This window comes from Anopheles arabiensis, chromosome X, assembly GCF_016920715.1.
Source record: "Anopheles arabiensis isolate DONGOLA chromosome X, AaraD3, whole genome shotgun sequence".
Classification (NCBI taxonomy): domain Eukaryota; kingdom Metazoa; phylum Arthropoda; class Insecta; order Diptera; family Culicidae; genus Anopheles; species Anopheles arabiensis.
In genome coordinates this window covers 18,246,246-18,261,802 of record NC_053519.1, presented here as the reverse complement: position 1 = coordinate 18,261,802, position 15,557 = coordinate 18,246,246, and the positions used below count along the sequence as shown (strand labels likewise).

At 46.2% G+C, this 15,557-nt stretch overlaps 2 protein-coding genes across 5 annotated transcripts; both read left to right on the top strand.

The window, feature by feature from the left end:
• Positions 1–285: 285 nt before the first annotated feature.
• LOC120906052 lies at positions 286–2,227 on the top strand. The gene is made up of 4 exons (XM_040317454.1): positions 286–643; positions 1,321–1,481; positions 1,552–1,721; positions 1,837–2,227. Exons 1-4 carry the CDS (start codon positions 354–356, stop codon positions 2,023–2,025), a joined length of 810 nt encoding a protein of 269 aa, XP_040173388.1. The 5' UTR covers positions 286–353; the 3' UTR covers positions 2,026–2,227.
• Positions 2,228–6,839: 4,612 nt separating this feature from the next.
• Positions 6,840–15,293, top strand: LOC120905561 (corticotropin-releasing factor-binding protein). Of its 4 annotated transcripts, none has more exons than XM_040316473.1 (6): positions 6,840–7,224; positions 7,829–7,980; positions 12,417–12,492; positions 12,892–13,401; positions 13,484–13,632; positions 14,602–15,293. In XM_040316473.1, the coding sequence occupies exons 2-6, from the start codon at positions 7,918–7,920 to the stop codon at positions 14,854–14,856; spliced, it is 1,053 nt and encodes a 350-aa protein (XP_040172407.1). In that variant the 5' UTR covers positions 6,840–7,224; positions 7,829–7,917; the 3' UTR covers positions 14,857–15,293. The 4 variants fall into 4 exon arrangements, with proteins under 4 accessions (XP_040172407.1, XP_040172410.1, XP_040172409.1 ...); XM_040316476.1 differs by having other exon boundaries at positions 6,840–7,228; XM_040316475.1 differs by having other exon boundaries at positions 6,840–7,289.
• Positions 15,294–15,557: the final 264 nt, after the last annotated feature.

Sequence of the window (15,557 nt, the reverse complement as noted above, 5' to 3'; positions counted from 1 at the left end):
AGTGCTCCGCAGTGCGTCCAGAGCTTGTGCTAAAGACATTCCCAACCCCCAATGCAAAACCATATCATTTGCTAAACATCAGCCTAATGGCAGTGGGAGTATCTCCGATGCTCGTTCACCCGTGCGTATACCAATTACGTCTACCCGGGGGAAAAAAGGGGTGCTGGGGCATCGCAAAACTCATCCAACCGAAACTCCAACGCCCCGGGAGAGTTCTGGATCGGTTTCTGGATTCCTCTTTGTATAAAAAGCGATCGCCCCGGAGGCCAGGGCGGCATTCGTACGATCGACCGTAAGCTCCGGCGTTGGGGTCACGCGTATCAGTCCGGGGAAAGGAACAGGAAACACCCAGCATGCCGTCGTCAACCAAAGTGCGTAGTTCGTTCGCCGTGCGGGGCTTCGCTCTCGGCCTGCTGCTGACGCTGGCAGCGACGGTTCGCGGTGGCTCGCTAGTGCACGAGCTGACGGTGGAGGCTGGCGAACTGGTGGGCAGCTGCCTGCGCCGGTCGGCCGCCTCCCGGTGGGACTGCGTGAAGAACGAAAGCCTGGCCGCGGTGCAGCAGCTTTCGGACGCACCGAGAATTGTGCTGCTGGAGGGAATACAGCTGGTGCGGAGCAGTGACGAGCCGGGAAACAGGCACGAGTAAGCTACGGGAACCTTCGGAACGCACCGACGACTCCGATCCGACTCCGGCTATTGTTAGTCCGACTCCGGCAAAATCTGAACCACTAGTTCCGCCCGGAGTCGTTCAGAATCGTCCGGAGTCGTTCGGAGTCGTCCACAGTCGTTCGGTGTCGGAGTCGTCCTGAGTCGGCCGGAGTCGTCCGGTGTCGTTTGGAGTTGTTTGGAGTCGTTCGGTTTCGGATTCCTCCAGAGTCGTTTGGTGTCGGAGTCGGCCGGAGTCGACCGGAGTCGGAGTCATTCGGATTCGTCCAGAGTCGATCAGAGTCGGTCGGAGTCAATAGGAACCGTCCGGTTTAATGTGACAGCTTGTGACAGGTATTTCATTTCGTTGTGTGTTTTTTTGGGTCTTTCGCATTGAGCGTGCACTTCGTATACATGTCTTTGTTTCGAAAGCCGACTCCGGACGACTTCAACTCCAATCGATTCCAACCGACTCCGAACGTCTCCGGACCACTCCGGACGACTCCGGGTGATTTCGGACAATACCGAACGACTCCGGATAATGTTGGGCGGAACTACCTTCCGGGGTCGATTCCGAAATTAGCGGAGTCGGATCGGAATTTTGCCAACTTTACCCATCACCAGTGCAAGCAACGGAAAGGCAAGCTCTCTTTTATTGTGCTTTGCCTTTGCAGGACGCATAGCCCATCGGCCGTCGGAGAGCAAGATGGTACCATTGCAGCCACGTGGAGTGGCGCTGTGCTGAGCGCACTGAGGCGGCTGTTGGACACGCACGTGCTGGAGGTGGATCTGGCGTATCCGAATGGCGCATCGGCGAGCCGCGCATACGGCGAAGGTGCACGTTTTGGCGCGCTTCTTATTGCACCCCTTTATTGTAACCCTTTCCCTTTCCTTCCCCGCTGCAGGACGTCACCGGCGCCGCCAGCAGATGATACCGATGATGATCTTCGGCGTGACCGTGTTCGGCATGTTCATCATCCCGATCGCGTTCCAGTTCCTGACCGCGCTCAGCGGCAAAGCGTTCCTGATGGCGAAGCTGGCCCTGCTGCTCGCCTCGATGAACGGCCTCAAACGGGTAAGCTAGCGCTGTAAGTAGGCACGCGCACGTGGGCCCTCAGGAACCCGGGCGCGAGGTAATGCGAAGCAATGATGATGTTGATGATGATGATGTTGACGGACCGTTCACACAGGTGGCATCAGCGGGCGTGCACTACGGGCTGTACCATGCGGTCGACCAGCATCCCGTACCGGCGCCGCATCCACCGCCCCCGTTCCATCAGCACTCGCACGCCCTGCCGCTGCTGTACGACCGTGCCGAGGGACTGTACGCGGATGGGCCGCGGCGCAGCAGTGGCGGCACGGACTGGCGCCATTTTTGAGCCGCCTAGCAAACGGCGTCATCCTAGCAAACAATTCCAGAAAGCTATTATAGTTTTATTTATTGCGTTCCGCTTCCGCGTTTTTATAGCTGCTTGTTGTCATTAGTGGTCCGAGGGAGGGAGGTTTTTTTTTTTGTATTCCTTGTTGGACCCTAATCCAAAAACCGCAAATATAGAGAGCTTTTGATAGGACCGTGCCGTATATGGGATCTCGTTTGCTTAATCCTCTCAGCCTAGGCGCGTGTTCTGTTTGCTGTAACATCCCCGCAGAGTGGGCAATAAAAACCGAAAATATCTTCCTCCCTTTTTGCTGTGAGTTGGGCACACCTCGTGACGAGAGGCCGTACGTCATCCTCAGGTCGGAACAGTCGGTCTTGTGCTTGTGTACTGGGGGGGGGAGTGGCGCCAGTGGGAATGGTGGTAGCTACGGGTGAGTTGTTCGATTGTGGGAATCACACTTTTCCATCGACTCGGCATGTTTATACGTCGTTTTCCGGGGCCAGCGTTCGGTTGCTGTTCGAGTCGGTGGTGTGTTTGGGCAGAAAGTTTGTCCTTTCCCTTTGGCGTGGGCGATGGGATCGCCATCCGGGGCAGCAGCAGTACTCAACACTCAACAGAAAAATAGAAGAGAGAGAGAGAGAGGGAGAGAGAAAGAGAGAGAATGAGATGGAGAGAGATTTTTGATTCCAAGCTATACGATAAGGGAACAAATTGGTCCCATTTCTTGCACATCTATTTCTTCTCCCGCTTGCTGAAAAAAAAAAAACTTCAAAACCCCTTGGGCTCGTTGTCAGCAGTTTTTTTTGTTTGTCCTGCCCTTTATCGCCATGCGGGCTCAACAAGTAGCCGATCCATTAGAAGCGCCTCCACCTAATTCACCCTCTCTACGCCCACTACACTCTCCAGTGTCATCCACCCACAGAAGGTGGCGTTTAATTGCAAATTCCTTCGCAAACATTTATCATTAGACCGGGCAAGTGTTGTAATATTATCGCTCTCCTGTTGCGCTGCTGCCGGGTGGATTGCGTTGCCAATTGTGTGCACTGGCGCTGGGCCTTAGCCTTACCTGTCCATCGCTCATTCCACCATGAAAGTTCATCCATTACGAGCTCGCTAGAGTGAAAGTTTTGCCAGCTCAGGCACGCTCCACCGCCCGTGTGCCGCACTCTCAGCAGAAAGTGCAATTGCTCCCCATCCTCCCCCACCGGTGTTGGGCGATCCTTTCGTGGAAGGAGCGCAGTGAGCGTACGTTTGAGATGCGCTCAGGTCGTCTCTATCATTTCCGTTTTTATTTTTTGTTTCTGCCATTTCCAGTACGCCGCCCGGTACCGTATGGTACAGCGAGGATCGCGGTAAGGTGTGTGTGACATAAGCTGAGCCGCAAGCGTAATACATCCCATCGGTGATGACGAAACGACAAAATAACAGCACACAAACCCATAGAGTTGGGAGGTGAAAGCAATATTAGGGCAATATTCGGATGCTTCAAGTGGGTTGGGTTTGTGCGGTTGATCCCGGTGGCTGCTGGTGTCGCTTCGAGTCGCTTCTGGAAAGCTGTACTATCACACTCGCACACACTTTGTCGTGCTTCCGCTTGTCTACTTAGTGTGATAGTTCCATACGTAGGTTGTGCCGTAGGGTTCGCTGCTTGTGGAATAGAACACTCGTGTGCATATTATTTTTTATCTTTATTCTTTCGCTCGTTATTGCATTTATACTCTCTAGCCCACTTAACTTTATTCATTTAATTAATTCATTCATTTATTACTTTCATAGTCGGCCTCTAAGGTTTAACTGAATATCTTAACTTAAATATAATCAAGAACGTAGTAAAAAGTAGCAAAAAACTAATAAAACGCTGAGATGTAAAAAAATACGTTAACTTAGATAAACAGAGAGAACATAGAAGGAAGTGTAAAGAAAGATTAGAAAGACGGTAGTAAAAGAAAAAGCACGGGAGCGGAAAGCATTTAAGGGGGAGTTAAAGCCAAAGAAATCATGGCTACTATCATCATAAAACATCTGAAACAGGACAAAAAAGGATCATTATGACAATACAATGTATGTCGTGGTTCCACGTCTAGAGTAGGCTTGGGTAATTCGGTTCATTTTGATGAAGGTGAACGCACTAGTTCTTTCATTAAGATGAACTGAAAGTGAAGCGGGATTCATTTGTTCATTTCAGTTTAAGAAAATATGTTAAATTATTTCATTTTGCAAGAACATAATTAGTGTATTACATCTACAAAATTATTAGGCAGACCAGAATGATCTTTATTACGATTGGTAGGAAGTTCTTTTTATGAACGTCCTGGTATTACGGTTCACGTTCATATTTGTATTGGAGGAAAGTTCTGGTTCATGGGGCACACCTCTAGGCTAGCGGAGGACGGCGACGGACGCCACGGTAGAGATAGACGAATAGAGGTAAGCAAATTGAGAGCTTCTATAGAGGAAGCAAGTAACCCGCCAATGACACATGCTTGGCTCACATAACGTCGCTGGCTTAGTTATTGCAAATACAACTATTGTATTCGCGTTACAAAGGGAGGGAGTTGTGTAGAGCGAAAAATACGTCGAAATGCAACCCTGGTGAAGTGTCTTTGAAGATTTTCTAATCTAGTGTATTCCTCAATACTAGAAGGACTCCATACAATACTAGCATATTCCAAAATTGGACGAATTTGACTTCAGCAGAGAATTCTTCAACAGGAAAGACCTCTAAAATCAGATAAAACCTTAAGTATGAATCCTAGAGTTTTAATTGCTTTTGTTATTACCACCTCAACCTGTGGCTTGAAGCTTAACTGGCAATCAAGTGTACGAATAGACGTAACGCGAGACAGAGATACATTGAAAAGCTTATAATCGAAAGCATATGGAGAACGAGTGTGAGAAATATGACCTTTGGAACATAAATCGGGACAAAGGCTCATACAATTAGCAAAACACCATTCGACAAAGCAGTAAATTCCCATTCACAATCAGTAAACAAAGAAACAGAGGGAAAAAATTGATGACATCCACTTGTAGAAGTTAGTCATCTGGAGGTAAAACATTACAAACATCATTGAAGAAAAGGGCCAACAATAAGGGACTCAGCACGCTATCTTGGGGAACATCCAAAGTGCAATCATACCTCATAGAAAATTTAGAATTGCTAAGCTAAATGATAAACTTTTCAAATTTAGCTAACGTAAGCAAATAAAGATGTCCATAATCAATTTCGTAGTTCATTGTCAAGTTCAATTCACGACATTATGGTCTTCAAGCTACTGAAACCTGCTAACTCTAATATCGGGATATCGTCAGATTTGAAAATAATTCAAGGTTGTTTGGCTCTTACAAGAGAGCATAGCGATGTCTGTAAACGTATCAGTGCGTGCTAAGATCGTAATAAACTGAATTGAATAGGGAAACAGAGCAGGGAAACATTAACAAAAATGATCTGGAACTCAAAGTGTAAACCGATTGAAGGTGCTTCTCAAGGCATTCAGCAACAATGTATAGTTTTCTTACATTTCTTTCTGGATTGATAAATTAGATTTCACCAAAAATTCTCCCCGAATCCGCACAAGGCACTTAATGTTAGGCATGCTACCTTTAAAACATCGCCTTATGGTTGTTCAGAGTGTAAAACAAGTCCTAATCTTCTTCTTATTAGCGTAACGACCTACGTGGACATGCCGGCCTTTCGAGACTTATTTATTGCCACGCTGCCGGATTTGTGTAGTGCCAGGCAGTCCTTGCTCTGATAGGACATTCGCCTCTGAGACATGGACGAAACCTTTTTGGAAGTGTTCCAGAGATGATCAGAAGGATTCGGGGCCCCGTATGTGTGGAAGGACAATGGAAGATCCGATATAACTACGATCTATAGGAGATGTACGACGACCACTCACTGTCGGTGCAGCGTATCAAGCTCGCCAGATTCCGGTGGGCTGGTCATGTTGTACGCATGAAAACGAACAACCTTTGGAAGACTTTTACTAGGCCGTTCACAAGGACAGAGGAGGCGTAGTAGGCCCTAATTGAGATGGCAGGATCGCGTGGAGGCGTCCGCTATTAAGGCCGGGATAACGGATTGGCAACCCTTGACCGGTTTCGGACACTCTTGAGGCACCGCAAAGCGATTGTAGCGCCGAATGATTAGGTAAGTCAGTCCTTGCTACGGGGAGACGGTCCATATGAGGTTTAAACCCACGATGGGCATGTTATGCTAAATAAAATGTTATGCTAAATAAAGAAATTTAAAACAAAAATCCTGCTTTTCATTTCATGAAGAAATTGATTTCTGTTGCTCAAAATAAGGATGATCTAGTATGATATTATCAAACGATATCAGCCCTACTACGAGCTCAACATTTAAGCAGCGTAAAAGTAAGACACTCAACAACCCCTGCAAGCAAACAGAAAAAATAAACGACCGAAAGGAAAAGAGTCGTAAAACCTAAAGGGAACTTTCAGCCACAAATGGAGCGAGAAAGAGAGCGAATGGCAGACAGCAAAGAAAAGTTAAAGCTCAGGTACGTGCAATCGCGTGAGCGGGAAAAATAATACGAAAGGGAAGCACGGCAGAACGAGGGAAAGAGCGAGAGCGAGCGGGAACGCACTACCCGATTGAGATGGAAAACAAGCACACCCGCACCGTGATGAGATGCTGCTATGGAGACGCCTGGTGGCTGTGCGGTCGGGAAAGAGACAGAGCGCTCGGGGGCGATGGCAAGCGGACGGTGCAAGCGGGAAGGGGGGAGGCCGTTGGCAGGGATCGGGCATGCCTTTAAAACGGGACCAGCTGCCGCCGGTCGGCCGCAATCCGCAGAAACCGTTCGACCGGATGCTGCCAGCCATCGTGCCAGCGTGCAGTGAAAAATCGTCGCCAGTCGCCAGTTCGCCAGCGTCCGTTGGCTGGTGCGAGCGTGTCCTACCTGCCGAGCCTCAGCAATCAACTTCGATCAATCCAGACTGTCGAGCGGCAACAGCGTGGATCGCAGCTTCGCGATCCTGCATCTGAGCACGCTCCCGCTGCCAGTTTGCGCGCATTTATTTCGTGTGTGGATGTGTGTGTGTGTGTATGGATGTGTGAAAGTGCATGTGAGCTAGAAAAATAAAAATAAATGCAACCGTTTGTAAAGGGCAATGTTGGGTGAAATCGGTATCGATAAAACAGCAGTTCTGTGAGCAGTTACATACATCATTGTGAGTTAGTGGTTTTGTTTGTGGTGGTGAATTTAAATCAGTTTTATCCCTGTCTAATGTAGACGGTAACATAAAGACAGCAAATTCATGTTTCTCTCAATTCATTTTGAATAAATATTTGGACTTGTGTTTATTTGAACAATATTCAAACTCAAGTGAATTCAACAAAATTCCTTATTAGGTGATAAAAATCACTTTGAATCTTCTGCCACAATATTCTAAAATTGATTCATTTTATTTCCTACCTAACTGCGTCACGCACAGTGATGTAGGTCTCGGAATATTAACAGTGAACGCATTCTAAAGAAACACCAAACCATAAAGTTATGCAACCATCTTTGCAGATCAATCTCTTTAAATGCGTTCAACAGAAAGCCAAATCAGCTGTTAAAGTTTATGCACTTTATTTCTCCTTTGCTTGCAATAGCAGGTCAAAAACAAGAAACGGCGCCACAAACCCGCAGCTTGTGTTATTCTAGCCGCAGCGGCGCGCTAACTCAGGCGGAAAAAATATTATTTTGGTTACTGCTAAAGTATTGCTCTTTTTCTTTCTTTCTTTTGTTTTGTTTCATTTTCATTGAAACTTTTTCCTCTATTTTAACAGCGGAAGAAAACAAACCTATCAGCCCGCGCCCCACACGACCGACTACCATCAGCAAAACAACGCGCAGAGAGGGACGAGCCACGTGCGGGATGGCGATGCGGGGTGTTATGATGTTGTTTTTTCAGGTGCTGATCCTCTGCTTCCAGGCGAAGGTAGGAAAACCTGTGCTACTTGCCATGCAGTGCAAGAGCCACGGGGCCGCGGAAACACAGCAGGCTTCCTCCTTGGTTGATCTTTCCCTTTCTTTCCCTTTCTTTCTCTTTCTCCCGCTCTCTCTCTCTCTCTCTCTCTCTCTTTTTGCCTGCAACCGCTTGCTGCATATTTCATGAGCACATATACATATGGGATGCCATCCTCCTTCCCTCTGGGTGTTCGCGAATGCGTGGGACGCTTCCTTTTAGGCATTTGTTGGACGGCGGGTTCGAGGGTGGTCTTTGGAAGTAGCTACTTGCTCCAACGGCTGACGGCAGAGGGCAGGCATTTGCATTGCGTTCGGCTCTCACAATGGCGTGTGGCTTTGTGGCTCGAGTGGATCTGGAGGGGGCTGGGCGCGCCGGTTGCCTCATTTGCATTTCGTTACGGCCGGGTACAGCGTACGGCACTGGAGAGCAACCACTTACGGCAAGGACTCGTCAAGCAGTATGAGAGCTACTTTGCCGAGTACAAATGTGTTCCTTCCTCATCTGGGGGAGGAAGTAGCAGTTCCGTTTTGCATAATTGAATTCAGCTACTGGGGTCTAATGATGCGTGTGTGATCTTCAACTTTTCCGCGCACGGATTTGCTTGGAACGGTATTTTGTTTAACACATTGTGCCGGATGATGGTGATGATAGGTTTCGTCTTGGGCGCATTCAGTTTGAGGCCATGCTGGTGGTATTGATTTTACAATCACGGCCATCATTAGTATAATGCATCGATTAAGAATATGTGTAATTTATCTAGTACAGCCTATCCCCGAGTTACTAATGCGTTGTGGTGACATTCGTTCAAATCAGTAAGTCGAATATCACGTTTTACAGCCAAAATATAGTCGATAATTAATAATTTTATTTAATTCATCAAGGAAATTTGGTTATTTCTGCCTTTTTAACGATTGGTAACGATATTGATAAAATTGCAATCTATTTTTCATGATACAATTGTTAGGGAACTGTCCGCCTGATCGCAGCACTCGTACGGAAGGTCGTACGGCCATGACAAATTGAACGTAGTTAATTTACTCTTTTTTTACATTTTTATGCATGGAAGATTTTGTTGATATGCTTCTAAACGTAGATAAAACATTCATTGGTTCGAATTGGGTGGCATGTATTTTGCTGTCCGATTCAAAGCATTCTGTTCCATTCGACTACCATTCGAGTGCCGTAATTAGCCGATGTAACACAATAACAAATGAAAAACAGTCTTCAATGATGTTCAGAACACTATGCATACCTGTTCAACAAAACACCTTACAGGGTTTTCCAAGTCACTTTCGAATGCGCCATTATTACTCACCGCTTCCAAGATGGGTTTCAACAGCTGTCAAAATGGTGTATTTCCATCATAACAAAAAAAAAATCTTACACATGATTTTTAGCACATCACAAAGAACTTTTTCTTGTTTTAATACTTAAAGATGTTTTGGTCCTCTTGGGTCTCTTTCGCCTCTGTTAAGATGTTTAGGTAACTTAAACCATTCTACTACAGATGCGTCAGACTATACTGGTTACTCAAATCTGCCTTGTGGTGAGTTGTGCAGTATCTCGGCCCTTCTTATCATGTTGTGTCAGACTATTCAAAAATAGTCGAATAGATAATCAATCTTATACTTTTATTTCTTATAATTGTTAAATTAGGTTGTATAGATGGGATTTTTTAAAATATTATTGGTTTTTTTGTTTGTTTGTGGCTCTCGGATGGAATTTCATCAATATTAATGTTAAGATTACAGGATGCCCTTAACTTTTTGTATCTGTTGCACTCTGTTAGTATATGTCGGACTGAGATTTGTGTTCTACAGTATTTGCAGAGTGCTGAGGATTCTTTTGAAATTATGCGACTGTGAGTTAGTTTGGTATGACCAATTCGCAGTCTTGATATTACTTGTTGATATTTATTGTTAAAGCCGGTCTCGTGGTACAATCGTCAACTCGTACGACTTAAAAAAATGCCAATCATGGGTTCAAGCCCCAAACAGACCGTGTCGCCATACGCAGGACTTGACTATCCTGCTATGGGGGGGTTGGGGTAATCCAAAAGTCACTGAAAGCCAAAAAGAAAAGAAGAATTATTGTTAAGAAGATCTGGTCATGGCTTGGTGTTGTTTAATTTGATGGAACGTAATTTGTCGAATAATTATTTTTTCCAAGAGTGTTCAATTTCGTTTTCTCATTTTTTATAGTATATCACAAACCACTGCCAAACTCAATCCATCATGAAACGTGTTAAAAAGCATTTGAAAGAACTGGAAAATTAGTGTGATGCAGTAACAACATTTGACGGCTGTTGAAAAAACATTTCGCAAACAATAAAAAATGTTGTAAACATTAGAAATAGACTCGGAAAACCCTGTGAGGCATTGCATCCTTTGGGTACGTTCCAACGAGCATCTTATTTTGAAGCAAGTACACCATTTGACAGCTGTTGAAAGTCATCTTACAGGCGGTAAATACAGGGTTTTCCCAGTCACTTTCAAATGTGCACATCGGTATTCACCACCTCCAATATTTTTTTCAACAGCTGTCAAATGGAGTATTGGCATCAAGATGAAATTTCAGTTCTTACACATGATTTTCAACACACCACAAAGAACTGTGAAACTCAATCCAGCTTGAGACGTGTTGAAAATCATGTGGAAGAACTGAAACACCATTGTGATGCAAATAAAACATTAGACAGCTGTTGAACAACATCTTGCAAGCAATTAAAAATGTTGCAAACATTGGAAAATGATCCAAAAACGCTGTAATGATGCGCACATTCGAAAGTGACTTGGAAACCCCTGTAAGACCGAATTTAGGTAAATCAAATTGCACACCTACGGACGATAGCCATTCTAAAGGTGTAGTGCAGCACCACGCATACAATTAAATGAAATAATATAATTCATTAATTGTACGTCTAGTCTACAACAGAGGCCGCCATCCTAAAAGCCCACCTTTTAGCCGATCGGAATATTCTGCCGCGTGGCTTCCGCAATATGTTACCGTGAAAGCATGTAAAAGCCTTTTCAAACAACGGACGTCCTCCCGCCCGGGAAATGCTACATCATGTTTAACGCTACGAGTTGCAATAAAACAACAAAAAGCAGAAAAAAAGTAATAGCCGCCCCACTTACGTACACATTAAATTAGCGTCGCGTGAAGAGCAACGTTCGACAAGGCGAAGGATGCCCTTCGTTGAATGCTGCTTCCTGGTCATCTCGTAGTGTGTGGGCGAGGAGGGGGGGGTGAACAGGCATCAGAGAGGGATCTCGCGTCGTACACTGCAACCGGGCAAACCAGACCACAAGGGGGAAATTGAATATTTGTGCACAATTTAATTACGTGTTATATTTGCGTTTCATTTCGCGGGCGGTTGTGTCCAACCGTGCGCACCAACCTTGCTAGCGGCTAGGTGCAAACTTTTGCCGCCTTTTCTTTTTGCTTCCCCTGCTACTTCTGCTCCCACCTTCCAGCCCGACACGTTGCTCCCTGCTATGTGCAGCACCATTAAGCACCACCGGCATTGGAGTGTGGGGAGGAGCGTTAGAATTCAAAAAAGCGCGTCCCCGCTACTGAACGGGGTGGCCCTTTTATATTTTTTGCAATTAATTTTCACCTTCGCTTTTGTGCAGTTTTGCTAAAGTAGAGAGCAGGCAGGCAATAAAAAAAAACACACACACACCAGCTAGAAAGCGAATTAATTACAGCATAAAACGGAACGCGCGCGCTTCCGCGTGCGCTTGCGTTTGCCTCAGTCGCTATTGTCCGTCCCGGGCAATTGGTGCCAATTTTACGCCTTTTCCAGCAAAAAAGGATAAAATTGGCCGCTCGACCGCTGGCCCAGGGAGCGAGAAGATGAAAAACTAATTTAAAAGTAGCATTTATTTTACTTTTTTTATTTTCCTTTTCTATTTTTTGTTTCGTCAGCAGTTACGGGTTTTGAATGCGTTGCATTGTTTTCACCCACCAATTTCGTCGTTTCGTTGTCCGGGGCCGGTGGGGAATTGTACCAAAAGAAAAGGGTTTTTTTAGACTCCCTAATGGATATCCATTCCTCTCCGGCACAGTACGCGCGGCACGAGAAAGGGTCACGAGGGAGGAGGGGGAAGGGCTTAAATGGGACAAATTTGTTGAAAAGAAAGTCCCTTTTTCCACGCGATCAACAGCGAAAAGTTAACTGCCCATCGTTTCGTTCGCCGATTGCCAATTTATTGGCTCATTTATTCTTTGCCTTTGCTCGTGCTTTCGGTGCGTTACCCATTGCCCCGGGGGGGTGGACTTGAGCATTGAAACCCTTGCCTCGGCTTTGCTGGATGACTTCAAGATGTATTTATTTTAAGCATTACATTTCCGATCCACTTGCCACACCGCATGAGTTTGTATCCTTTCCCTCTCGCACCCAGGCTTGGCACGCAGTTAGACGATCGTTTGAGCTGGAGCACACGACAGCACCGCAGGAAAAGCTACATCTCATCACGGGTAGGTAGCGGGACAGTGGGGAATTGGGGGGTTCGGGTTGGATAATTGTTGCGAAAGCACTTGCCTCGATTGCACTTCAGTTCCAAGCGTACAGAGAAACTCTTCGTTTCGCGAAAGCGTACACCGGCGTGTCCTTCCCTCCGCTGCGTTTCGGAACCTAGGCTTACGTCACAACCTGATCCTGTTGGTTGGAGTTCCCCCACACGCCCCCTTATCTTCTCAAGTGACGCCTGGAACGTGAAAGCTCTGAAGTGCACGTAACAGGATAGTGCGTGCTACTGACAGCTCTCCACTTGCTACTGATATATCCACACACCAAACCCCTTTTTTCCACCAAAAACCGCACCCTGCTAACGACACTGACATGCTGCTCCTCCCGCCCAAAACCATTCCCCGCAGACTGTATGCACGTCACGTCGGAGGAGGGCGAGTTTTCGTTCGTCAAGCTGCCACCGGTAAGATCGACGTCCAAGCACGGCGCCCACTGGATGACGCCGGGCGTCGAGTCCGCGGAACGTGCCGACCCGGATGACCCTACGCTGGGCGCGGCGACCGTGTGCGGGGTGTACTTTGTGGCCGATCCCGACCAAACCATCGAGGTGACGATGAGGCAGGTGAACGTGGACTGCCGCACCGGCGGGCTGATGGCGTTCGTCGACGGCTGGGAGCTGAACGGGCAATACTTCCCGGGCGAGCGCGACCACGAGAAGCCGCTGGAGCTGCGGGTGCAGGAGTTCTGTGCCGAGCAGGGAGCGTCGGCCGGGGGCGGACCGTGGCCGCCCAAAACGGTCGGTGCCGCCTCGAACGCTTGGGTGTTTCGCTCGAGCCAGAATGCGGCCCTGGTACAGTACCGCATACCCGAGCGTGGTTCGTTCGTCCTGTCCGCCCGATTCCATCACAATCCAAAGCGTGAGTGTCCTGTACCGTTGACAAACAAACCAACAAACAAACAAAAAGCCCTCATTCTCACGTCTGCTTCCATCCAATGCAGCATGCAACATCATGGCGGAGGGTTTGGCACCGTACTACATGTTGCGTAACTATGGCCTGCGTCGGAACTGCACGCTGACTGCTCTGTTCCCGGCCGTTGTATCCGTCGTCGCCGTGGAGGTGGGAGAAATCAATGAGAGTGTCCGTTACGTAAGTATCCTTGTTGCGACGTTAATCTGGTCCGCCCGAGCATCGGCATCGGAAGTCAGCTACAAAATGTTATGTATTGTTAGAGCAGTTATGTAAACTATAGATAAAGTCCTCCTCCTTAATAGGAGGATCTAATGGGCTCGTTTTAGACGTATTCCCACACAAGCCGATCTTGGATGGAAATACGTTTGGAGGTGTCACCCTTATTGGGAGTCAATTTGAAGTCTACATATTCTTCTTCATTCTTCAGACATGTGTGTGAATCAAATTAATGGATATCACTAGATAGATCAACTTGAATGACTTCCACACATGCCTTTAATGTTGGACATCTCCAAACGTTCCAGGCAATGAGTGTCGTATTTTACCGTTTATAACGACCTATTCATCACAGGGAAGAATTATTGAAAAATTTTGGAAAACAAAGTTTTTTATTATTTCTAATGTTACAAAATTCAAAAACAAATGTCTATGTTACCAATTTGATTTAGATCAAATTTGTTTTTTTTTGTGCTTCTAGGACAAGCGAATGGAAGGCCATCAATTTACCTTAGTATTCTTTTGGTATTTTCGGAGCTTTAGTTGTAAACCTCTTTGATTCCTTTTTATGAATTTCAGTATTTCAATTTAAACAACCAGGGAGATCAATTGTTTCCAGATCTCTTCCTTTTTGCTTGTGTATTTCCTTAGATACACTCCTTACTATTTCTAGTCTTCGTATGTAAACAAAAGGGATGTCTCAGCTGTAATTGAAAAGTCACTACTCGTGTATAACGACCCCCTCAACATGATTTTGGTCATTTTTGGTCCTAAAAGGGGGTCGTCATACACGCTAAAATATGGTACTTTTAATTGAAGTATTTTTTTAATTCTTATTACATGCGATATCCTTGATCTTCCCGGAACTTCTCATTCCCTGAATGACGTTGTTTAACTTCCCGTTCAATTCATCTATTGCTGATTTTCCAGTGCGAACGCGTCAGAATGGATGATAGGCTCGAGGTCGGTGGCTCGGTTGGACTGGACCCGTCCTACCAGCTGGTACGCGCGAGCACCATCTGTGGCCGGAGCCGCGGTCGCGTGGACCTGGACCAGACCATCCTGTGCGGTACGACCTCGGTGCGGCTGATCTCTAGCGGGCGGTACAGCAACCAGGCCATGGTGACGATGCGCATGGCCGACGAATCGGACCTCCAGCTGGCGACGGTGATCTGCGAGATGTAAAATGGGAACAGCACATGCACACATACACACACACACACCCAACCACACGTACAAGGTTACACATTCGCAAATTCCCTTTTACAATCTGCAAACGGAGATAACTGGCAAACAGGGTTTTGGACAACAGGAATAAAGATACAGCGAAACTGGAGAGAACAGATGCAAATGCGCCGTGAACCAAAAAAAAAACAGAAACTCGTCCACGCACACCAACCATTAAGGCACAGTTTTAAAATGTCGCTAGAACTCCCAATTTTGAAAAAAAAACGCATATAAACACAAAGAGCGTATACAATGTCCGAGATAAACAAACAAAAAAGAAAACAGAAAAGAACGAAACAAGGTATCAACAAAACAGTAGAATGAAATGTGCACTGCGCGCACGCTAAGGTAAAAACAAAACAAAAAAAAAATAATGCAAATGCAAAGAAAATGTAACTCAACTACTAACCGAAGCACAGAACATTTTACTCCCTGTCACATCTGGAACTATAGGAAAAAAGAAGAAAAAAAAAACAAGAATAACAACAAGGTGAACACAAACATTGAAAATCGTACAATTTTCTTCAACGCTGGGAATGGGTGGGAGAATCGGGGTTGATGTTGGTACACTTGGTCTTTTCCATCCAATCTTCCAATTTTCTTTCTCCTGCCCATCAGAGTAACAAAAAATACTTAGCGACGGCCACGATTATTATCTA